This window comes from Protopterus annectens, chromosome 2.part1 (genome assembly GCF_019279795.1).
Source record: "Protopterus annectens isolate FY-2018-M chromosome 2.part1, PAN1.0, whole genome shotgun sequence".
Lineage (NCBI taxonomy): Eukaryota > Metazoa > Chordata > Ceratodontiformes > Protopteridae > Protopterus > Protopterus annectens.
The window spans coordinates 998,245,237-998,271,115 of NC_056729.1; the positions used below are offsets into that span (position 1 = coordinate 998,245,237).

At 39.0% G+C, this 25,879-nt stretch overlaps 1 protein-coding gene across 1 annotated transcript in view; it reads left to right on the top strand.

Annotated features, from left to right (window-relative positions):
- The window catches only part of LOC122794927, a 1,846,783-nt gene that overhangs the window by 1,474,141 nt on the left and 346,763 nt on the right, over positions 1-25,879 (top strand). Inside the window, exon 7 of the mRNA XM_044063520.1 lies at positions 18,584-18,629. Coding sequence (XP_043919455.1) covers positions 18,584-18,629 — 46 coding nt within the window. The remainder of the gene's footprint in view (positions 1-18,583; positions 18,630-25,879) is intronic.

Sequence of the window (25,879 nt, forward strand, 5' to 3'; positions counted from 1 at the left end):
TCACTTTACATAAATTTAACTCAAAAAACTCACCCAAATGCCCATATTGTATAGATCAAACGGCTGACCTTTTACACATGTTCTGGAGTTGTAAATGTATTTTTAAACTCTGGAATTCTTTGAAATTCCAACTACAAAAATGGGATATCAACAGTCTACACTTTCTTGGGAGTTTATGATTCTGCATATTCCACCAACTAATTTGGATAGATCCCAAAGGATCATACTCATAAATATCTTTTTGTTAATGAAGCTATATATAGCTACAAATTGGCTGAACCCATCCCAGACTTCATGGGAAAATTTCAAGAGTGTAGCGATAAAACATATCTTAGCACATAAATTATTAATTAGTGATCATAAGAAAAGTGTAAATAATACAAAAATATGGGAGCAAATCTTTAACATTGTCTTAGCTTAAGGTTCCATTCCACTTTTCTCCGGGAAGTACAGACTAACTATGGAGTTGTCTATAGATAAGTCTTATACTGATACTAGATTTTTATTCTTTTTTTTTTTTTTTTTCTCTCTGTAATATCTATTTAGAAGTGTATAGTTATGTATAATGACTCTATGTTTATGTCTATATTGTAAATGGGTTGTAGTACTGTATTAACATTTAGAAAAAAAAGAAAAATAAAGAATTATTATTGAAAAAAAAAAGAAATTAATGCAATTAGCTCAGGTGAGAAATTATACACATTAAATATTTTGAACAGGTATGACCAATTAACTGAGACAAAAGCCTTATCTATATTGAGACTAATTATAGAAAGTTCTTTTTTTTTATTTTTATTTGCATAGTCTATTAATGTATGTATTCTTGTTATATTATTCTGTATGTGTATATTTAATATAAACCCAGTTTGATAATTGTTTGTTTAGGTATAAGCAGATTATTTCTGTTAGCTAAAATAAACATGAACATCTTATAGTCCACATTTAAAAGCAAAGTGGGTCTGTATGATGAACACTTTTTAGGATTCTTTTCTTGCTTTAAATAGGTGATATAAGGGGATATTTCCATGATAGGGGGACTTCAACAGTTGTTTTTATTTCTCTATAGACCTTCCTTGGGATTCAATAAACTCCATGCAAGAATAGCACTATTCTTGCATGGAGTGGTTCGTATCCATATAGCACAGCAGCGTGCCTTGCATATTCATGAATGTGCGCTGCTGTTCAACTTATATGGACACGAACCATGAATGAGTACAGGGGGTGTGTTCAAATAGCACACAGACATTGAACACGCCCCCTGCACTCAAAAAGTGCCATATGCCACTTTCTAATAGGAGCTGGCAAAATATTTGGTAGAGTAGTTCAGTGTCCGAGGACACTGAAATGAAATAAATAACTTTCAGTGTCTGTGGACATTGAAATAAACATGGCATCAGGAAAGCAATGCAGGCAGCGTGTGACAGGTTCTGTGACCCCCCCCCCCCGCATTGTAAAAGTTCCGTATGATACCTCCGCAACCTGCTAAAGCAGGAAATGTGTGTAAATGCACAAATAATGGGGGATACATCCATAAAAAGGGACACAACATACATATTGCCCCACAAACATAGAAAGTTGATAGAAAACAGGTCATGCATTAGCATGAATTACCAAAGGATAGAGGTCTGAAAGCAAATGTATGCCAATATTCCCTGACAGCAGTCCATGTGGACAAAGGCACAAATAATAAGGGGGACAATAAAATAGGGACACCTCTGAAAAATTGCCCTCACCCACTTAGAAAGTTGATAGAAAACAGGATATATATTAGCAGCAGTCCCTGAAGGATAGAAGCCTGAAAACCAAATGAATGCCATTATTTCCCTATTGCAGTCCTCAGTTGTCAGAACACCACAGGACTCACTTGTATAACATAATACTGTAATAATAATATTATATTTTTTCTAGGCTAAGGAATGTTATGGCCCTCCACTTGCCATAGCTTAAACATTCCATATGAGATAAATACAAATATACAAGTAAAATGCTGAAGCTGAGATAGTGTAGTGGTTAGAGTCCCAGCTTTACATATAGGCATTCATGGTTTGAGTACCAAGACAGGTGACTTATTTTTCTATGGGAAAGTAGTGTTAAAATTATTTTTCTAAACTTAAATTATGTAGCAACTGTTTTTTGCTAACCAGGGTAGAGTAGCTGGTCCACAATGTAAGTGTGAGTGCATATAACATGTGACACTACCCATGTACACACAAGTGCCTCATACAGTATGTCATACCCCTTGCCAATGTGAGGAAAGCACATAGAAGAATGTCATGTAAAGTATATGATATACACTTAATAAATGAAACCAGTCCTCTGATATATTAAAAAAATTGAAAGAGAGCAATGCTTAGCAATCCTCAGGTATGCTTAGCAAGTGTAACCTTTGCTAAGACATGATTGCTAAGCAGCAGGTAGCTCAGCTAAGTGGATTTGCCCTCAGTTAAACATTGCTCAACAACTTTTCCTTTAAGCGGTGTTAAAACCTGCTGAGCGAATTTGTGCACTGCTTAGTGGAGCTTAACATTTTCAAAATGATCCAATGACAGCAAAGGGCAGGATTATTGCACTATTTAAATGGTGCAGGTGAGAATACAGCCATAATTTGTTATAGTCCATCTGTGCAGATACAACGGCTGGTGTTGGAGAGGGAGTGAGCTTCTGGGCCAATGCTGGAGCATTCGGGAGTCCAGGGTCATGGCTGGACACCTAGTAAAAAAAACATGAAGAGAGACTGCTGCAGGGCCAATACCAGGGATCCCAATACAAAGAGGAGGCCTGGGACTGTCTCGCACATGACCTCACCAGTGCCACTAGCATCCCCCAGACTGGTGAGCAGGTACAGCACCACTATGTTGACCTAAAGTGAAGGAAGAGGGATCTCTTGGACCAGTGGATCAAAGATAGATGGGCCCAGAATGCTCCAGTAGTGTGTAAGTATCACTATCAAGTAGTTTGTAGCAAGTACTAGCCTGAGAATGTGATAGAGAGATATGCATATCTTATTACTTATATAAGTAACTAGCACAACACTGGCTAATTTGTTCCATAATTCGGAAGGGTTGTAGCTGTAAAGGTTGCAGCCAGTTTTATTCTTTGATTGGTGGGTTTGAAGTAGGTCTTGGTCAGAGATTCGAAGTGTCCTAGAAGGAGTGTAGTAGGAGATGAGGGAGGATAGGTTGGGACAGTAAGAGGGTTGATATAAAATGGAATGAATAACCATAAGTTGTGAGTGAAGAAGCTGATGGGGAAATTCAAGCCAGTGTAAGGTTTTTAGAGAGAGACAGTGATGTGATTTATAATTTAAGTTTGCTGCGAATCTGGCGATTTTGTTATAGGTAGATTCTAACTTAGTAAGGAATGATGAGTTGAGTTTAGTTAGGATTTGGGAGCTGTACATAAGACTTGGGAATAGATAAGCATGTGAGAAGATGTCCTTGCTTTATTAGTGAGGAACTTTTTATTTCTGTATAAGAGCCCCAGTTTTTGGTGTGTTTTACTGATACACCTGTTAACATGTAGATCGAATTTTAATTGGTCATCGATTAAGACACCTAAGAGTTAAGTGGAGGATTCGACAGTGATTGGTGTGTTGTTTAGGGAGAGTATGGAGAAGGAAGATTTAAGATTGCTAAGGTTTTTGGGGAGAAACAGTAAGAGTTTGGTTTTGTTAGGATTCAGTATAAGCTGGTTTTTGGATAGCCGGGATTCAATTGACTTAAAGGAAGACTGAGTAAGTGACAGAAATTCAGTGTCAGTGTCCGCGATGGAGATAACTGAGGAGTCATCCACATATTGGACAAGTGAAGACTGAGCGCAAGATGTATAGAGTAGGCTAGTAAAGATACTGAAGAGACATTAACCAGGTATAGAACCTTGGGGAACGCCAGTTGTAACAGGTATGGGGGGTGGAGCAAAGAACCATTTTACAGATTGTTGTTGATCTGCGAGATAGTTAGAAAACCATTCTATAGTAGGGGAAGAGAAGTTGAGGTTAGTCAGTTTGCTTAGAAGGGAGAGTGGGAGACTGTGTCAAAAGCTTTTGAAAGATCAAGGAATAAGCAGGAGACCAGGTTATTATTGTCGCTTGCTTCAGAGATAGTTTTAATGAAGGATAGGAGAGCTGTGGTAGTACTGTGTTTTGGGCGAAAGCCATGCTGAGTGGGGGTAAGAAGATTTGCTTGTAATAAATGTTGCATGACCTGTTTGCGAATGCATTTTTTTCAGGATTTTAGAGAGGGGTGAAAAAATAGCTATAGGTCTGAAGCTGGAGAATTCTCAGGAGTTACCTTCTTTATGTATAGGTATAGTGTAGAAGTCCTTCCAGATAGTGGGAACTTTAGATTCAGAGATGAAGTGGTTAATGAGAATAGATACAAGAAAAGTCGGAGAGTTTGCTGCTACTTGAAGGAAGTAGGCAGGGATGTTGTCAGCAGAAGGATAACAGGGTTTTAGTTTGCCTAGTAGAGTTTTGATGTAACTAGTAGGTACATATTTGAGGGAAAAAGAATTACTGGAGTTTGAGGAGAGAGTAGGGCTAGGAGAGATTACAGTGTTGATAATTAGGGAGGTGGAGGGTAGCATCCTTTTGATAGATTCAATAAAGTGTGAGTTAAATATAGTTGCAGTTTCTTGTGGTGTTTTTGTAGGGCAGGGGTTTGGATTAGAAGGGTTACCAGGATGAATAATTTGATTAATTGCATGCCAGAACTCAGAGGGGTTTGACTTTTGAGCAGTTGGTGGGTTATGATAGAATTTTTTTGGTCCTTGTTTTGTTTTTTGTTAGGTTTCTAAGTTCCTATTTTCGTAAGTGGATGGGTAGCTTGGATTTCACCCATATTTTCCACATTCTTTCCCTTGATTTAATTAAGTTAAGAGTGGCTTTGGTTAACCGAGGGGGTGTTTTAGCTTTAATATGTACAGTGAGGATGGGTGCTAGTGAGTTAAGGATATTTAGGAAATGGAGTTAAATGTTTGTGCTGCCTGATCTAGGGTCATTAGATTCAGAGAGGACCAGCTGATTTGGGAGAGGAGGGCATTGAGAGTTTCAGGTTGGAAGTTAGTTAACTTGTGACATGTAATGAATCTGTGCGGGCCTGGAGTATGGGGAGTAAAACTTTACAGGGGAGTGGTCACTTAGAGAGTCACGTAGTGTTGTAGGGTTGTGATATTTTAGTTGGTCTGAGACTAATATCCAGTCAATAAGGGAAATGGAAGTGTGAGATTTATTGGCATGAGTAGATGTGGAGATTAGTTAGTGAAGCTGTGTAGGTTAATTGATTCACTAGAGTTAGGTGAGCAGAGGGATAACCAGTTTATGTTAACGTCACTGAGGCAGATGATTTCATTATGAATGTGTTGAGAGAGGTAGGAGACAAAATTTTCCAGTATGGGGATGTTGTCCCTAGGTGGAATATATATTGCCGCTATGATGACAGTGATGTAATTGTTCTGATTAATCAGTATTTCAGCTGGAAGGAAGGGTGAAATTTGTTTGTCTAGGAGTGAAAGAGTGAGGTGATTGGCATAGGCAATGGTAACTCCACCACCTTTTCTCTTTCAAAGATCAAGTAGAAGTATATTATACCCAGGAGGGAGAATTCCTTTATCAGGAACCTGTGGCATTATGTGAATGTGGAATTGTGTCAAAAGTCTTTGCAAGGTCAAGATATGCTGTGTGCCCAGATTTGCCCTCATCAATGGCCTTGGTCACATTTTCCAAGAAATCCACCATATTTAACAGGCAGGATTTGCCCTTCACAAAGATGACTTGTGTAGGATCTAGGGCTTGGAGGACACTTATGTCTTTATTTATGAGGTCCACATAATATGTTCCATGGCTTTACAGATGAGACTAGTCAGGCCACCTTTGTGGAGGGGAATAACTGCTGCTGTTCTCCATTTTGCAGAAACAAAGCCTGTGGTTAGGCTATGATTGAAAAGCGAACTTAGTGTTGATGCTAGTTTATATTTTAGCCTGTTTAGAAGATAGCCTGGGATGTCGTCTGGTCCCATAGAGGCTGTGTTTTTTGTCTTGAACAAGGCTTTGAAGATCTGCTCTTCAGATATTTAAGGTGGGGGAAGTTTGGGGGAAGGTCTGTTGTAAGTTAGGAGGGATAAGGGAGTGAAATTTTCACCAAACCTATCTACTAGCAAGTTTGCTATCTCTGTGGAGGTCAGTGTGTGTAATACCATTGACTACTAGTTCTGCACATGCTTGGATCCTGCCCTTTAGGTTACGTACATAACTGTAAAAGGCCTTATGGTTATCCTTGGCTGTGCTTGCTAAGTTTTTCTCAAAGGTGCCCTTGGAGGATTTGACAAGTTTTCTTATTTGTCTGTTTAAGACTGAGGACGATGCTTTTCCATTGTTGGGGCCTTGCCTTTGTATTCTTGGGCAGCAACATTTTGCAATTATTGCAAAGTTTTTTGATGCTGGATGCCCACTATGGCAGCTTATTTTTACTTAGTGCTCTGGGTTTGATTCTTTCTGGTACAGCCGAGTTTATACACTTATGCAAGTGATTGTAGAGGTAAATGATTTGTGGTCAATTTTTACTAATTTTAAGATGCATGGCTAGGCTTAAAAAGGCCCTTGTGATCATTAGCCTAGTAAACACCTATGAACCTATAATGAGGGTCTGACAATTGCGGTAGTGCATCTGGTTGACATGTTGGTGAGGTCCAGATGCAGAATGTTTGTTCCCCTTGTTGAAATATGGATAATTTGTTCCAGGGCATTTGAATTAACAAAGTAAAGAAACGTATGCACTAGTGAGTTAGGGCTAGTGTAGGTTTCCCAGTTGATGGTGGGAGAACTGAAATACCCATAACCAGTGTGTTTGTTAAAATTGGATTGTCTCCAGTTTTGTCAAGTAGGCTTTTTGGGTGTTGTGAGCCGTGTAGGGGGATCTATAACTGACCATGGCTTGAATGGGGGTCTTACCCACTGTGACCTGGACCTAGAGTAAGTCTATGGAGTTGTCCAGCCTAACTAGATGGGAGGTGAGTTTATCTCTAATATAGACTGAAACACCACCTCCTCTGGTTTTGACACATTCATTTTGTGGTCTAAAGGTGTGGACCACTAGTCACATACTATCTAATAGAATAAATAAAAATTCTGGTGAACTTAGAAAATCCCTGTTACTAAGTATATGTTAATTAATTTTTGGGTTGGACTTTAGGGCCTAGAGATTTATCATATCAAGCAGCTTAACTACACACCTACAGACAATAGGATCACATGTATTCTTGTTAGAACTTGTTTTAAAACCTCAACAAGATAAAGAGCTCTCTCTAGGTTAAGCACTATTGTTTGAAACTGGTTACTTGCAGACATGAGACAGCAAAAGACACTTCAATAATTTTATAAACAAACTGAACAGACAGCTGTTTAAGGACACCAAATTCTTCTGCTTTCATGACCAAGGCTCATGCTTTAGTCACATATTACTTGTAAAGATATTCTTTTAGCAAATGACCACTGGTTGAATGCCTGCCTAAACTGTACATACTGTAAATAATATTACTTGCATTTATAATTGTAAATAACATACAAATGTATTGTTTCTACTGTGTTGCTGCACTATGTACAAATGGGTCTACTTCACTTACCCGACATCCCACATAACCGACACACAAAACACAGAGTCGACAACACCGACATTTCACAACACCAAAACTGCACATACCCGACACACACTACCGACACTTCAAAATCATGACACACCTCCATAAAACATACACACAACACACACAAACAACATACAAAAGAAAAAACACATGTGACATAAAACTACCTAGTTCCCCTCACTCACACCCTGCCCACCATCTACACTAAACTAAACCCTTACCACTAAAACAAAACATACACTACAAATAAAAAATCTAAAACACTTACCTTCACATTTCACTTTCTTGCAGGGGGGCTACGCTTCCCTGCACCCCCCATACCCCCTGTAACTTAAATATACCAACTCCGAGATCGCACTACAACATCCACAAGAGCGGATTTCCTTTTCTGCTCAAGTTGGACTGTCGACTATTTAGAAGTTGGCATTTCAGCTGACACATTGAGCTTTTCAGCTCGGCGTTTAGTGTGTCAGTCTATTGAGATTTTGGTAATCTCAAGTAGACCCGTACAAATATGTGTATTCTTTAGTCTGTGCATACATTTTTTTTCTTGTATCAATCCACTTACCTGTTTATCAAAGAGAGATAAGTAAATAAAAAATAAAAGATAGACAAAAAATAAAGTCATGCAAACTAGCTAATTACTCAGTTGCTGACAGCCTGGGTGTTCTGTGCTAGCTCTCCATTTCACTCTAGTATTGTATATTCTTGTGGCACAATCCTCTTCCCATTGCTTGACACCTGAGCTCTCAAAGTACAAATGACCAGACGAGAGGCCGTATTTCATAAGATCTAGAGACAGTGGGGGAAAAAGGAAACCATCTAAAATATGTATTAATTTGACATCCTTATAGGAGATCATTGGGAAATTATGTGTAGTCATATATTTTGGTCTGTCAAGGAAATGTTAGCAGTACCAAGTGATGCATGCCAACCCATACAAGCGCGCGCACGCACACACACACACACACACACACACACACACACACACACACAGACACACACACACATATACACATGCACATCTGCAAAAACAGACAGACATATATGCACATGCATGGTCGTACATGCACATGCACACACATATCCATACATCCACACAGACGTACACACACACATTTTGGTACACTGGATGATAACTGTCTACTTAGTGACTGTGATTCCTATCAATAACAGCTGCACCTCTGGGTAGGACACCACTGGGTAACGCAAAACATTACTGAGCAGCCTAGTCAAGGTTGGACTAATACCAGTGTCCTCAAATGGAATGAATGGTGAAATTATTGCAATCTAATAAACCATCTAGGGTAGCAGTTAAGAGTCAGCACACTATTGATAAAAAAACTGCATCTAAACACTCTTTTTACATTATTTCATATTTTTATTTACTTCTATTTATCTAGATTTTGCAAACTAGATTATGACACTGAGTTGTGCCCCATCTTCAATGGAGACATGGAGAGAAAACTGCAATAAAATGAAATAAGTAAAGAGAAAAATTGTAAGCAAGCTTCTGCACTAAATGTTAGGGCACCTACATAAAAGCACATGAAATACCTGTATGACTAAAATCAGCAGAGAAGAATAGAAAGCAAAAATGCAATACTTTTGATAACAGTTATGGATACAACAGCCAGATAAAACGACTAGAAAATTATCTTAAAGATATGATTAACAATGTTAAATTAGAATTAAAAAAGAAAGCGGTTTACAACAGTATACAGTTGTAAAAAAAATCTTAAAAAAATGCAGCATAGTATGCTCAACTGTGAATGTTTTAGTAAACTAATAAAATGTAGTGAGTCTTCATTATGCTAGAATTATACGACTGAGGTACTCTTCATGATGAAAGCTTGCTGAATTTCAATAAATCATTTCACCAGGACATAGGGCTCTTTGAGAGCAAAACACTTATATTATACAATGACTGTCCATTAATATTCGAAAACGAGCACACTGATTGGTCAGCCCAATCAGTGTGCCCGTTGTAATTCTAAGCATATACCAATGGAAAAAGATCTGGTCATATTAATATATGCAACAAAAAATTTACTTTTATTTCATTTTTTTTTTTTTTAATAAGCTGACAAATCTGGAGACTAAAATGAACAACAGATATGGCACAGAGAATTATAAAAGGATAACCAGGTGAGTTATATAAAATTAAATAAGCATATCTGATTATCCTTTCATTTCCTCTGTCCCATCTCTCCTGTATGTTACAAACCTCCCAGTTTGTTTGTTTGCTTGTTTCTTTTGTTTTTAGTTAGAAAAAGCAATGTAGAGATTCCTTTCTCTGTTGCTTCTTCACACAGCACTGGTGTACTGCAAAAGCATAGGAACACAAGTCCCATACGCATGCGCAGTGCATCAGCAATGTTCCAGGAGAGGAAGACCACCACAGTACCATTATACAAAGACATTATTTATAGAAAAGTAAGTACATTTTTTTCTTAAATAATGTCATTGTATAATGACAATAACCAACTCTGTGGTGTGGTATATTGAAGATTTACCAACGGTTCCCTTTGTTTAATCACTTCACCCTCATGATTAAACCACACCAACTGTGGGTAAATCTTCAATATACCACACCAATGTCATTGGCTATTGCTATATTAAGCGTATGATAGCAGATTCAGTGGAAGCCCAGGCTTTCTAATCATTTCTTTCTCCTTCACTCTTACATCGATGTTCCATTTATATACCTGCTTCTGTTTCCTCCTATACCTTTGTTTTCTTTGTTTTATTCTGCTAAATAGTCCATCCCTCTCTCCTCAACCATTTTTAATTCCTTACTTCTTACTCAAGTCCATACCTCTCAACTGTACAAATTTTTGCAAAATGTCCAGAATTTTGCCTCATATTTTTGGTCTTTTCTCATAAAATTGGGATTTTCTGGCAAATCATTGGCAAAACATTGAGGGTAGAACTCAGAAAAATAATGACAGAAATTTAAGTTTCAGACTTTGTACCCTTCAGAAAATTCATGATAATTCAAAACCTGTTATTCTATCAACTTTCTAAGTTTGTAAGAGCAATATTTAAAAAGTGTTCCTATTTTGGGGTCTTTTTGCCCCCATTATTTATAGCTTTGTTCAGATTTCTTGCTGTTAAAAGTTGAGAGGTATGCTCAAGTCTCACATCCCCTCTTTCTTCATTCTCTCTTCTTTTTCTCTCCCTTGCTATCCCATCTTTCCTTCCTTAGCCACTCCTACCTTTTCACTGTTCCTTTACTCTTTCTAAGTCAACTGTTACCATATATTGTTTTCTAAAATATTGTTGCTGGATTTTTCTCTTATGTGACCCTTACAATTTACAATCATGTTTACTAAATTTTGCTTCTTAATTATGTTTCCTATTATTTTTATGTCTTTTTGGAGCTTTTCTCCATGGCTCTCTTCCGAAAAAGGGTTTTGCATGGTCCAACTGACTATCCCTATAAGCATAGGTAAATAAATAAATAAATAAATAAGTAAATTAATTAACTATTTTATTTATTTATAAATTAATAAAATGTAAAAAATAATGTAAAAATAATGGCAAAAGCCGTACTGTGATGCATTTTTTTTCAGTGACAGTGTCCAGGATAAAAGGGGGTGGGATTCAAATTATAAGCCTAGTTTTTGGAGGACCCTGTCAGGGTTAATAAGACTGAGCTGTTGTTGCTACTGCCTCACTCATGAGGAATTTGGTTATCTGATAGATGATCTAGTGTTGCAAGTCCACAACATGGAAACTCTCTGAGGTGTGTTACTGCCAGTGAGTATTCATGCACTGTAGCTCAAGAACACAGATTTATAGGACAAAGTCTAAGAACTCCTAAATATGAGGCATTTGCACATTGCCTGCTCGTGTATACAAAAAATCATCTGCACTTTCTGGACAGTAGCCATTGCTTCTTAGCTGTCACTCATCTCGTGCTGGTCTAAAGCTATTAAAGGGGTACAAACATGTCAAAAATGGGACAGAACTTAGGGATAATGAAAAAGGGCAGTCAAAAATGTACAAATTAATGTCCTCACCAGAACCCTGAATTATACCACAGGAATACATACTGAGTGTAAAATAATTCATATTAGTCCTAGTTGAATGTCTCTGATCAGGCAGCTAGCAAGAACATTACCTCATTGCCAAGAACTCCAAATTCATCTCACACAAGTTATTAAGGTCCTTACTGATATTGTTGTATCAAATGCACAGGCAAGCCAACAGAAATGATCAGGCTATCAAATCAATCAGAATGAAATACTGAATTACTAAACCAAATAAACGATTTTAGCTTGTTATAATAAATTGTTTTGATTAGTGTTTCCATTGTATTTGTTTGTGGTTGCAGTAAAATTCTGATATATACTATACAAACCACAAATGCATCAGCTGTAATACAGCACAAAAGCATTGGCAGTCTCATGATGAAGGAAGTATTTATATCTGATTGTACAAAATATATGTAAGTGGATGCTTAGGAACAGACAATAGGACTCACTAGATCTGGCAAAGTAAATTGAATATAGAGTTCAAAAGCACACATATGCAGAAGTATTTTTTTGCATTTCTATTATATACTGTGACTGCTACTTAGAAGTTTCTTAAGCTGTTTGATGTTATTTTTGCACTCTCTAGCAAAAAAAAAAAACAAGACTGTTCTGTCTACTGCTACTTTAAAGTTAATTACACTGAATTGCATTGCATCTGTTAGTTGTACAGTTGTTGTACTTGGTCTGTGCGGTCTTGTTGCACTTGGGCTCCAAACCAGCTATTTTTACATTAAAAATGTGTTTTTCTGCACCCTTGTGACAGAAGTATGCAGATCTAACCTGTCTTGAGTTAGGGATTGCTGGTGAAAGGGTTATTGTGTGCTTTCCTGATTGATAGTTAGCTTAAAACGTATTTCTCTTTGCTCATATTTAAGCCTTGTGTTTGTATGGTGCTGCTCTTCACTCAGTGGTGGTTAGCACTGCCCTGGATACACAAAAGCCTAGAAGCTCAGTTTTTCCCTAAACCACTGTCAGTGAATCCCGTCCAAGCTTTTCTGCTGTTCTAGGAGCAACTCAATTGCGCACTGAGCAGCGTTGTCTCCCTGGAAGCCTACATGAAGTAAAGGTCCCTCTTCTAGTCTTGGCACTACCAGCACAGTCCTGTAAAATTAACCCATTACCTTCCTTAATAAAATATACAGTATGAACCTGCTATCATGGACGGGTAGCTTTGCATCTCTGGCCATCCTGATAGACATGGGCATCCAGCGGCAATGTCACAATTGTCTCATGTATACTGACAACCACTTACTTCTGAAACAAACAAATACTTTATGAGTGAAGTGTAGTTACACTACGAAATTGGAGGCAAGACTCTCACATAAGGACAAGTTGAATGCTAAATAGATTGTCAGCACACACACACACTTCCCACACTAAATAAGGACATGACACACAAACCCACATATGCGGAGGTACTCACTAGTAAATTATCAAAGATCAGAGGCCTTCCAAATGGAAACCACAGATACACAGAACAAAGCAAAAATGGTGTAACACCACAAAACCTAATGCGTTGGTCATAGGGGACTCCATTGGGAAATGAACAGATGTTCCCCACTACAGGCTGGATAAGGAACAGGTTAAGGTTAGCTCTAGCACTCAAGTCACTCAACCACAAATACCAATATGACTCCGTCGTAGTCCATGTCGGGGTGAATGACTTGAGATGTACCTCACTGGACTATATGAAGACAGACATGACTGAGTTCTCAGATTATGTGTGACAGGCAGGTATGAGCCTAGCCTTAAGTAGCAGTCTACCTTATCCAAGGATGATGCCACAATAGAAATAAAAAAATATTGATTTTATCAATTACCTTAGCTTTTGGTGTCAGTCTAGGGAGCCAATATCTGTCAGCCTGGGAAGACATGGTCAACAGGTCATGCTGCTTTGCCAAAGATGGTCTTCATCTGTCTCCTCTAGGCTAATGGATACTAGCAAAGACATTAGCCACCACTATTGTGCCTTTTTTTAGGCAGTGTCAAAATAACCAACCTCCCAACATAACTAAATCCTCTCTAGATAAACTCAAGGTACTGCTGCTTAATGTTAGGAGTCTAAACAAGAAACTGCACTCCCTGGAAGCACTCCTCACTTTGGAAGATTCTGATGTCTGTGTAGTCACTGAAACATGGTTCAAAGGCATGGAAAGCACCCCCACCATGCAGGTCTACAATGACTTCCATATGTTCAGACCATAAACTGAGTGTGAAAGAACCAAGGTAGCAGGTGTAGCCATCTTCATTAAGGATAAGTATACCTTGAGACTGGTCAAACAGTATGACTCTCTTGAGCTACTTTATGTCCAATTAAGTATAGGCAAAGCCCCATATCACATCATATCTAGATATAGATCCCCCACCATGAAACAGGCAAAGCATAACACATACCTGGACCTACTAGAATCACTTGCCATACAGCCCAACAACTTACTCATGGATGATTTTAATTATATTACCATCGACAGGGAAACCTACACAACCACAAACATGTTGGCTCAGGGGTTCCTGGACTTTTTCAATGGAAATGCTCTGGAACACCTAGCCAGCACACCAACAAGAGGCTCAAATGTTCTGGACATAGTACTAACATGGGAGAGCATTGTACTCCCCCACTGTGTACTGCCCTCCCTGGTAAGATCGGACCATAAATTAGTAACATTCAATGTAATACCCCTTCAAGCTCAAAAACGCTTAAGAATTTTTCAAAGGCAAATTACCCCCTACTAAGTGGTGGCATAAGAAGTTTCAATGCCCCACTCAAATGCAGATAACATTGACTCCTATGCAGAGGTGTACAGCAATGCCCTGTATAACCATTTAAGCAGTCATATAGAATCTTCTGTACCTCAATGGATTAAAACCAGGTCTTGCCAAAAAAAATAATCCACCCTGGTGGGCCTCTAGTATAGACAGGTTGTAGAACAAGAGAAAGAAACTAACGTCGAAGAACAAGATGATACTGGCTCAAAAAGGAAACAAAAATTCTCTCTAGATTAAACAAATGAACCAGAGATCTTGTCAAGTCCTCCAAAATTAATTATGAAGCAAAAATAGACTCCCTAACTAAGGAAAATCACAAGGCATTATTTAACTATGTCCAGAATCTGAAAAGGAATACCCAGATATGTGTTGAACTGGTTGTGGATGGCACCACCCGTACTCAGCAGGAGGTAATAGCCAACCTGCTAGCTGACAGATTTGGAGCAAACTTCACCCCCTCTCCCCTCCAGTCATCCCCCAGAGTATACCTGCCACCATTCCTCAGTCTTTAATCTCAAGAGAGCAAGTCATCTTGACACTCTCCAAGTCTAAAAACACGGCATCAGTGGGACCAGACAACCTCCAAGGTTGCCTTTTAAACAACTTAAAACTTGACCTAGCAGACCCACTTGGATCCCTGTTTAACCATAACCTGTGAACTGGCTAGTGGGAAAGCAACAGTAATCCCTCTGCACAAAGGAGGACCATCAACCAACCCTGGGAATTATAGGCCCAAAAGCTTGACTAGCCTCATCTGCAAGGCCATGGAAAGAATCATTATGGACCTTATTAACAAGGACATTGGCAATCTACAAACTCTGGAACCAATACAGTTCGGATTCCTTAAAGGTAGATCATGCCTGTTAAATATGGTTGACTTCTTTGAGAAAGTCACCAAGGCCCTGGACAAGGGAAAGAGTGCAAACCACCTATCTTGACCTATCCAAGGCATTTGACACAATCTCCTATTCAGGTATTATAGAGAAACTTTTTTAATTGAGAATTAACCCTACATTACCAAATGGGTAGCCAGCTGACTCACTGACAGGACACATACTGTAAAAGTGGGTGATTGCACCTCTAGCAAAAGACCAGTCACCAGTGGCATACCATAGGTTTCTGTGTTGGGCCCCTTACTATTCAGAATATATTTCTCAGAAGTCCAGGCAAACTTGGATGGCCTGTGACTGGCCTGTGACTGACCAATTTCGCTGATGATTGTAAATTTGAAGCAATCATTGAGTCCCGTAACAATGTTAATATATTGCAGACAGGGTTGATGCAAGCAGATGATTCGTGCCAAAGCCAAGGATTAAAGCGAAATGTAAAAAATACATTATTATACCCTTTGGGAAATCTGATATTCCTGTTAATTACATTATAGACAGCATCCCCCTAAGTGTAGACCCAGTGCTATATGATCTAGGTACTCAGGTTCATAGCAACCTGAATTTTGACCACCGTGTATCCACAATAGTAGGAAATCCTTCCGAGTGGCACATCTTATAAGTAAAGACATCACATCTAGATCTAAGGATATTATAATTCCATTATACTCAGCCTTCATCAGACCAATAATTAAGTACAATGCTCCCTTTTGCATGTACCTCACCAGACACCTGCAGCAACTGGAGAGACCACAGATGTTTCAATGCAAGAAATTACAGGTTACACAAAAATGGACAGGTCATGCTGGAGAGATAGATATATCTCCCAGAGACTGCCACTTCTCTGGAACAGTCCAAAAACAAGTCACAGGTACCAAACTAGAGTCCCAAACATCAGAATATCCAGAAGACAAAAACAGAAGAAGCAGAGAGCACAGTTGTTCATAGTTTATTCAAAATATAGAATGTAAAAGCACAAAGCTTTTGAGTTGCATCAACTCTTTCTCAATGCAGATAGAAAACATTCACTACACTCAACATTTATATTGCAGAACCAGCTAATTGATTACATCATTAATTGCAGTTAATTGGTAAAAGACCAGCCCTAAAAAAATGTAAAACCAACATTTCACTTTGTTGTTTGACTTAGTTATTTTTTACTTAAAACAATAATTCAAAAACAATAAAACATTATAAATATCATCTCCACATTCCATAACATGTTTACTTAAGGCATTATTAGTTCCAACCTTCCTTCTTATTTCAGATACATGACAGGCAATTCTCTCCTTTAGCTTTTGATTCATTTTACCTACATAAAAATGATCACATGCAATACAATTTGCAATATACACTAGATTTTCAGTGATGCATGTAGCAAAGGTATTAAAATAAAATATTTTTCCAGTAATAGGGTGAATAAAAGAAATGTCAGAATTTATGTATTTACAAAAAGAACAATTAAAACAAGGGCTCGTACCTTTGGTAATAACTTTACTATTATTGTCACTAATTTTACTTGTCACCATATCCTTATAGCATAATTTCTGTTTTAAATTCCTTTCCTTTTTAAAAGTAAAGGAAGGTCCTTCTCCTACTATTTGCTTCAGTTCAAGATTTGAAGTCAATATAGACACATTTTCTGATACTAAAATTGAGTTTCTTGATATTACCTTAGAAAAGGATGGACAGTCAGTTGATACTACCATTCATAAGAAGAATGTATACACATCTAGATTTTTAAACTATACTAGTATGCATCTGAAATATATATTTAATAGTGTTGTTAAGAGCCAATTTGTTAGGGTTAGTAGACAATACAAAATATGAAACATTTTTATCTGAGCTGAATAATATGGCTATGGATTTCGAATCTAAGGAATATCCTAGTGCTATGGTATGACACAATGCAAATAATATTATGAGTGAACGTAGAACTATAGGGAAACCATAGTTCTCTGATAAAGTGGCGGTGAGACAAAAAGAGCCAGTCAGGATGGTCAGATATATCACTAAGTATAATAGACACACTAGTATGATCAAATCTGTTATTACAAAAAATTGGTGTTGCATGTAATAATTTTTATATAGGTAAAACAAATCAAAAGCTAAAGGAGAGAATAACCTCCCATGTATCTGAAATAAGAATGAAGGTTAGAACTAATGCCTTAAGTAAACATGTTATGGAATATGGAGATGAGCGCAATTTTATGTTTAGAGTGATACAAAAGGTTAGTAAATGGGTGAGAAGGGGCAGTATTGTGTCAAGAACTGAAGCTGCAGAGTATAACTGGATAAATTATTTTAGAGAAGATAAGCCTCCAGGGTTAAATTTAAGGAATACTGTTAAACCTATTTTAAAGTCGAAGAGAGAATTTATATAATATTTATAATGTTTTATTGTTTTTCTATTTTTATTTTAAGTAATAAAGTAAGTCAAACAACAAAGTGAAATGTTGTTTTTTAAATTTTTTTAGGGCTGATCTTTTACCAGTTAACTGCAATTTGGGATGTAATTAATTAGCTGGTTCTGTGATATAAATGTTAAGTGTAATAAATGTTTTTTATGTGCATTGAGAAAGAGTTGATGCAACTTGAAGGCTTTGTGCTTTTACATTCTGCTTTTTGAATAAAGTACGAATGATCGAGCTCTCTGCTTCTTCTGTTTTTGAGTTCTCTGGAACAAGCTTTCAGTTCACATGAAACAGAGCCCCTCCCTAACCCTCTTCAAATGTCTCCTAGATCAATGGGACGAGTGACCACAAATTCACTCCTGAGGTGGTGCCCATGTCTCTCCTGGACAGAGGAAGTCCTTATTAACTACTATAGACTCTTACCTTTGTGAACTTCACTCACCTAACCACCAACATCTCGGGCAAATCTGAATAAATATGGCTAAGCTTGTCAGGGCTCAATGGCCATTAGCCTAGTAACTTTCTATGAACCTACGAACCTAAGAATATATTTTTTTCTTTCATTCTTCACAAAGTGATAACTAAAACAATTCATTAACTAATGAAGAATAACACAAATTCACGGAGAATGTCAAAAGTTCAAAACACATGCACTTTCTTCTCCTGCTTACCATAGAATATCTAACAAACTGAAAACGTAAAAAAATAGCTAAATATTTTAGTTTTTAAGAACCTTAAAGAAAATGTAAATTGCATAACACTTATCTTGGGCTTTGCCACAGCATTATGCTGGCTATTTAAACAAATTCAGCTGTTAATATGTTACATACTTTTGTTCCAGAAAGGTCCCAGAAGCAAGACTAGTCACGAATTCACACCTATGGAAGGTATGTTCATTTTTTTATGATTCCAATGTGACATTTTTACTTTTAATATTCTTTGTGGAAGAATATTTGACTCCCTCTAGATTCAAAGTAAAGCTGAAACTTTGTAGAAATAAAGGGACCTGCTTTCATATCTGTCCTTTTGTGATTTCATGATAAAAATGCACTAAGGTTGCAAAGGTCATTTCCTGTATATTTTTTTTATAGATTTTCTACAGTATTTGTACAGCATATTTTTTGAGGTAGTGTATTCTGTCTGTACTCTAATTCTGTCTCTTTACCTGCAACTAATGGAGTATATTGACCATCTTATGTAACCAAGTCTTTAGCTGAGTCTAGCTACTCCAGTGACATACAGGGATAAAGCCCTGACTACTGCTCATGGATTTGACTAGTGGTTCATGTGACTGATGGTGTGGCAGGGAAGGGATGGGCATGCCCAACAAAGGTGGGAGCATGGTCATTGATATGCTCCCCAAAGGGAGGTGTGGTCCAAAGAGGGGAGCTGTCCTTGGATGTAATCAACAAGCATGGGGATAGGGAAAGGGAATGAGTAGGTCAAAAGAAAAATCTCCCAGGACACACTCAAGATCCATGACTGGCCAAACTGAAAAATCGAATAAGTCCGGGGGGTTGGAGAGTAGATTGTAGATCCAGCAAGGATAGTGGATACTGAGGGCCTGGCTGGTAAACACGAGGTCTGAAGGGGCAAAAAAAAAATCTTTAACTGGGTCTGACCATGATAAAAGTTATTTTATTTTTGTTGATTGGGTTAGTCCCTCTTGGTTAGTGTTTTTTTTTTTTTTTGGCAAAGTGCCTTGGGATCTTTTGTATCCTCTGGAGCTGCCACCAACTCAGGAAGGTGGGAACTTGGTTTAACATCTCATTCAAAGGATGGCAGACTAAGGTTTGCAACACCCTTTTTATCCACACTGTTATGGCAGAACTCAAAAATGAACCCAAGTACTTGCTGAGAGAATAGAACCTACAGCCTTCTCCAAAGGTAAGAGTACAACCTATTGAGTCACTGACACTACCATAGCTAGCTCAGCTGGTTCCTTGTGCATGTTCTCAAACTGCCACCTTCTAAACTCAAAATTATGAAGCTAAAACAAGTTCTTCTTCTCCCAGCTGAACAGCTTATAAATAAATAAATACAATAAAAAGGTCTTTTATACTCCTACAACTGTATCAAGCTGTTAATATCAGCTTGCTACATTCATTAACACACAGAATCACCCCACACCAATTATACCCACTGAAACCTTATGTCTGGGGATCCCTTCACCCCATCATACTTTTACCTCTGCTCTGTTGGACTATGACCACAGAATTGCATCAAAATCGTGGCAGTCTCTGAAATACTCAATAGCACTGCTGCTGTAGGGACATGTAGATTGGCTGGAAATAATGTATACAAGTAAACACCATTACTACTAAACAAAGAAATGTTGTCAAAAAAAAATCTGGACTAACATACATCATGCACTGTGTAACGATTACTGCTGTTAAAGGATCACTGTGCCTTTTGCTCAGTGAGACTCCAGCTGCTGAGCTAAAGTCATTGTGATTCTTTAATAATAACAGTGATACAGTCAATACATGCTCCTTGCTGCTTCAGACAACCCGGAAGTGATTGATATGCTTATTGCATTGAAAAAAAAACAGAAATGCAGTAACCCACACATCCCATATAATTACTCATACTACATGCAAGTTCCAGTGAGGACTCTCATCATAGACAGAGTCAGACACGCATTCATAAACAGAAATAAGGTATCCATAAACAAATGCAACACAAATGAAGCACTTGGCACATGGAAGTAGTAGGAGTGATCATGACTGCAATGGGAGGGGGACCACAGCTTTTTACAATGCATGCACAGACTTGCATAAAACAGTGATAACAATATTGACACTACTGTATAAAGAACAATAAAGTTAATCAATCTGGAACTCTTTGTTTAACATGAACACCTCCACCAAAAGTCAGTGATGGTGGTAATAATTAATTATAGCATGTGAGATGTGCAGTATTTACCTGCTTATTCTCTTGTTAGACCGCTGAGCTTTGCCCTCAATGTTTAACTACAGCACTCATGGATAAATGCTAAAAAATCCACACTCCAGAATTAATTTTTATTTAAATGCATATTATACATGCTTTCAGAAAAGCACGTGAAATATATACATAGTGAACAAATACTAAATGAATTTGGAAAAAGGCAAGCATTTGGAGTTATTTATTAATGGGACATCCAGAAACATTATGCTTGTTATGGTTCAACACTAAATATTAAGTGTCCTCTGGAAAGATATGACTGCATGCTGCTTAGGTATGTATTAAGACTCGCATAACACTATTATCTGCAAAAAAGGACTGCATGGCAAATTAGTGCATCTGTGTTTCTGGTATACTAAACAGTAGAAAAGGGACTGAGCTACCATCGATGACATGATGATCATGACAAGAACAGAAAGCTGTCATGCTCAAGATTATGCATTTATTTTCACACCTGGAGAAAGTGCACCATATCAGCATCTCTGGCTCTGTGAGCAGGTCAGCAGGCCACAGAGGGACAGAAAGTGCCCCATACTAGCAACTTTGGCACTGTGAGCAGGTTAGCAGGCCACAGTGGGCCCAGCACAGCAAAGTGCCAACACACTTCATTCTGTAAATGGGGAGGAACGGGGGAAATAGTAAAGGTAGAAATGGAGGACTAACAAGCAGAAGAGACCAAACAAGTGTAGCCATAAGAAATGAAAAGTTATGAGGGAGAGGACAGGACTAGTCACTCAAAAGTATGAACATTGACTCAAGATGATTGTTACTGTAGAAAGGAGACTCTGACTCCTTGTGCAAAAATGGGAAAAAGTAGTTGTGGATGGATAGATGGATAGATGGATGGATGGATGGATGGATGGATGGATGGATGGATGGATGGATGGATGGAACAGGTGACTAATATATGTAGTTGAGGATGAATGGCAGATGAGGAAAGAACAAGGAGCTTGCATGGAAAGACTAGTGGAACCAGGAAAGTTATCCAGGATATATAATCAAATATAAAAAGAAGATATGTAGGGAAGCAGTATTGACACAAAAAGTGAGAACAAAAGCATAGGGATGCAGAGTGAGGGCAAGTGGTGATAAGGATACTTGAACTGTAAAAATGGTATGGTGAATGACTCATACAGGAAGAGAACAAAAGGATGGGGAATATGGTGGAGTACAGGGGGCATGTCTAACCTGCCAAGTGGACAGCCCACATAGATATCAGTCATCTCAATGGCTGACATGATGGACAGACTCTGACTGTTATAGATTGATGGTGAAGACCTGTCTGAAATGCAAGTCTACCAGTCATGCCAAGAGGTGCTCCATTGTACCAAAGCAGGTGTCCAACTGTTGGCACAACTCAGATGCAACCAGACACTGCATCTAATTCTGCTGACGTATGTTACCCTAGTGAAAGACAAACCTGGCAACTGTCATAAACCAACCCCAGACACATCAACTGGCATAAACGTAGGTACCTGCCACCACTTTATAACCAGCACCCCAATGAACCTGTAGAAGGATGAAGAGGAAAAAAACAGTGAAAGGAAAAAATAAAATGTATTAGTACACATGTATATTACACATAAAGCTGCAACTGCATAATGCAGTCTTGGAAATAGTATATGTACTCCACCACCAGGAGAGTCTGTCAACAGTCCTCAGACAAGCTTCCCTATTAAACTCCCTGTCATCAACCACAGTAAGAGAAAGTAGGGAGAAATAGGAAGAATTCAGGATGGTGTGAAACTATCTAAATAAATAAAGGTAACAGATGACAGTAAAAAAAAAAACGTGCTTACAATAAAAGTTTGGCATATTCTCCCTAACCTTTGCCCTCTACCTTTCACTTGGGAATCAAATCAAGGTGGTGGAATCATGGGTCACTACAGTAATTTGCTCACCACAGTGTGTGATACTATTGGCACTACACACCACCTGGGAAACTTGACACCAGGTATTCACTTTATATAAACGGCCATCATGATGGCCCAACAGGTGCTACTGATAGTCTATGTGGAGCAGATACAAAAATATATTGGTCCCATGCCTGCACTAGGCAGGTATTTTGCAGAAACCAGCATCCAAAACTGTAACATAAACTTTAATCTTGTTTATGCAGAGCAAAACCTTAATGATGTTTATGCAGAGCAGAATAGTAGTTTCATGCACATGGCCACATGTTTGGACATCCCAGAACCCACATCATTTGGAGGAATTGGTGCGCTAACAAATGTATCATTAATGCAGAGTAGAAGTGACATGGATTCTGCAGGCTCTGTGCTTGAGCATAGAGTGAACATACTACATTAGCCCCAGGGTAAGCAAGGATGAACATGCAAAGCAGTAATTCAGAAAGGAACCATCAAAGTGCCATACACAGTCCAGCTGGTGAATCTGGGCATCTTGAGGCAATGTTACAATTGCCTCATGTACACAGACAACCCTCTCCTCCTTCCAACAAACACAAATGTATCTGAGAGATGCAACTATACAGCCAAACTGGAGGCCAAGCTCTCTCAACCCAAGACTGGAAAAGTCAGTCATGAGGAGAAGGGAAACACTTGCACCACACTGCCAGTCTCACATAGACCAGTCATATCTGCACCAGCAAACAACACACATAAATACACAAAAACATACTCGGAGGCTCTAAATAAAAATCTGCCAAAGCAGCAGAGACCTCCAAAGCAGACATCCAAGCAACTTCCACCCCCCCAACAACAACCACGTATCACATATTCACAAAGTCAGTGTGCCGTGCAATCACAGCCCTTAAGGCTAAATAACACACCCAATACACTAGTAATATGTGACTCTATTGTCAGGCACACAGACGTCCCACTCACTAGACTGAACAAGGAGAAGGTTACTGCAAGCTGCCTGTCGGGTGCCAGGATCCGTCACATAACACAAGCACTCAGGTCACTCCAAAACAGGTACAAATATGACTCTGTCATTGTCCATGTTGGTGTGAATGACCTGAGATGTACCTCCCTGGACTCCATGAAAAGAGACATAGAGGAGCTCTTTGATCATATAACCCAGGCCGGTATGACCCTGACCCTGAGTAGCATCTTGCCCTCACCAAGAATGATGCCACAGTATAAAGATAAAATGATCAATTTTAACAATTGGCTAAGCTATTGGTGTTGTTCAAAGGGGATCCAGTGTCTGTCAGCCTGGGATGACATGCTCGACAAGCCATGTTGCTTCACCAGAGATGGCTTGCACCTGTCGCCCTTATGCTTCGAATACTGGCCAAGGCTGTTGCCACCCCCATAATGCCTTTTTTAGGCAAGGTTCAAAAGACAAACCCACCTCCATAAACAACACAAGAAACCAAAAACTGAGGGTAATGCTAATCAATGCCAGAAGTCTAAACCTGAAAAAGCACGCACTCGAGGCACTCCTCAGTATGGAGAAAATCGATATCTGTGCAGTAACAGAAACCTGGTTCAAGGCTCCAGAGAGCACCCCAGCACTACCAGACTATAACTCATTCCATACCTTTTGGCCCCAGAACCCAGACAGAAATACAAAAGGCGGGGGTGTATCCATTTTCATCAAGGATACCCACACCTCCAGATTAGTGGCACAGCACAAGGCCTCGGAGACCATCCATGTGCAACTAACAGTGAGCAGAGCTGCTTTTCAGATTGTAGCTTGCTAAAGATCACCCACCTTGCCTCAGGACCCCCACTCAGCATTCCTGAGAACATTGGAAAATATGAAGGTCCTACCAAACACCATGATATTGGGTGATTTCAACTACCCAAACATTGACTGGGAAAACTACTCAAGTACAAACTCCTTTGCCCAACGCTTCCTAGAGTTTATAAACTCAAACACCCTGGAACAACTAGTCACCACTCCCACAAGAGGTGACAACATATTGGACCTGTTCATCACCAACATGGGGGATCAATGTTCCACACCAGAGGTAAACCCATTGCTGGTAAGATCAGACCATAAACTAATCACACTGGACATCCACATCCCGACCCCACCCCCCAGTCAAGGAAACCACTGTAAAAAACTTTTCAAAAGCAAACTTCACACTTCTCAAGACCGAGATGGAAAGTTTCAAAGCCCCCTTGCTAAAGGATAAAGCTGCCCAAACCGCAGAATCCTTTACAAATGCATTCTATGAGCACCTACAGGAGTGCATGGATCGAGAGCCATCCCAAGTAAAACCAAGACTCACTCCGCCAAAAAGAGGAAACCAGTCTGGTGGACCCTGGCCATAATAAGCTATACAACAGAGGGTGGAAACTATTACATGATAGAGCAAAATCCCAAAAAGGGAAGGCATCCCTGATCAGTATTAGCAAGAAACTATGATCCCTCATAAAATCATCGAAGGCCAGTTTCGAAAGAAAAATTGCCAAAGACTTTAAAGATAATCACAAAGCCTTCTTTAGCTATGTCAAGAATCTAGGTGGCAACTCTCAGATATGCTCTGAGCTAGTGCAAAATGGTAAAAAAATACACTGAACCAACTGACATTGCCAACATCCTGGCTGACAGGTTCAGTGCAAACTTTACACCCCCCACCCCCAAAAGGGCCCGTGTCCATCCCAGAAGAATGTAGAGCCCCACACATCACAGACACACAGGTGAAAACAGCCCTTTCCAAAGCCAAAAACACAGCATCAGTGGGACCAGATGGTATCCCAGGCTGCGTCTTACATGAGCTCCAAAATGAACTAAACCCTCACTTAAATTCACTGTTCAAACTCAGCCTTACCACAGGCTATGTACCCAAAGAATGGCACACAGCAACAGTTATCCTGCTCCACAAAGGTGGTGCCACAACGGATCCTGGGAACTATTGCCCTATAAGCCTGACTAGCCTGATCTGCAAAGCTATGGAGCGCATCATCATGGAACTCATTACCAGAGACATTGGGAACCTCCAGACACTGGACCCTACCCATTTCGGCTGTGTTAAAGGCAGATCTTGCATCCTAAACCTAGTTGACTTCTTTGAAACAGTTACCAATGCCATAGATGAGGGAAAGGTAGTCCACACAGCTTACCTGGACCTCGCTAAGGCCTTTAACACCATTCCCCACTCTGGCATTATAGATAAGCTTACCAGCTTGAACATTAACCCCTATGTTATGAGATGAGTTGCCAACTGGCTCATGGATAGAACCCACATGGTCAGAGTTGCGGGTGCCATGTCTGA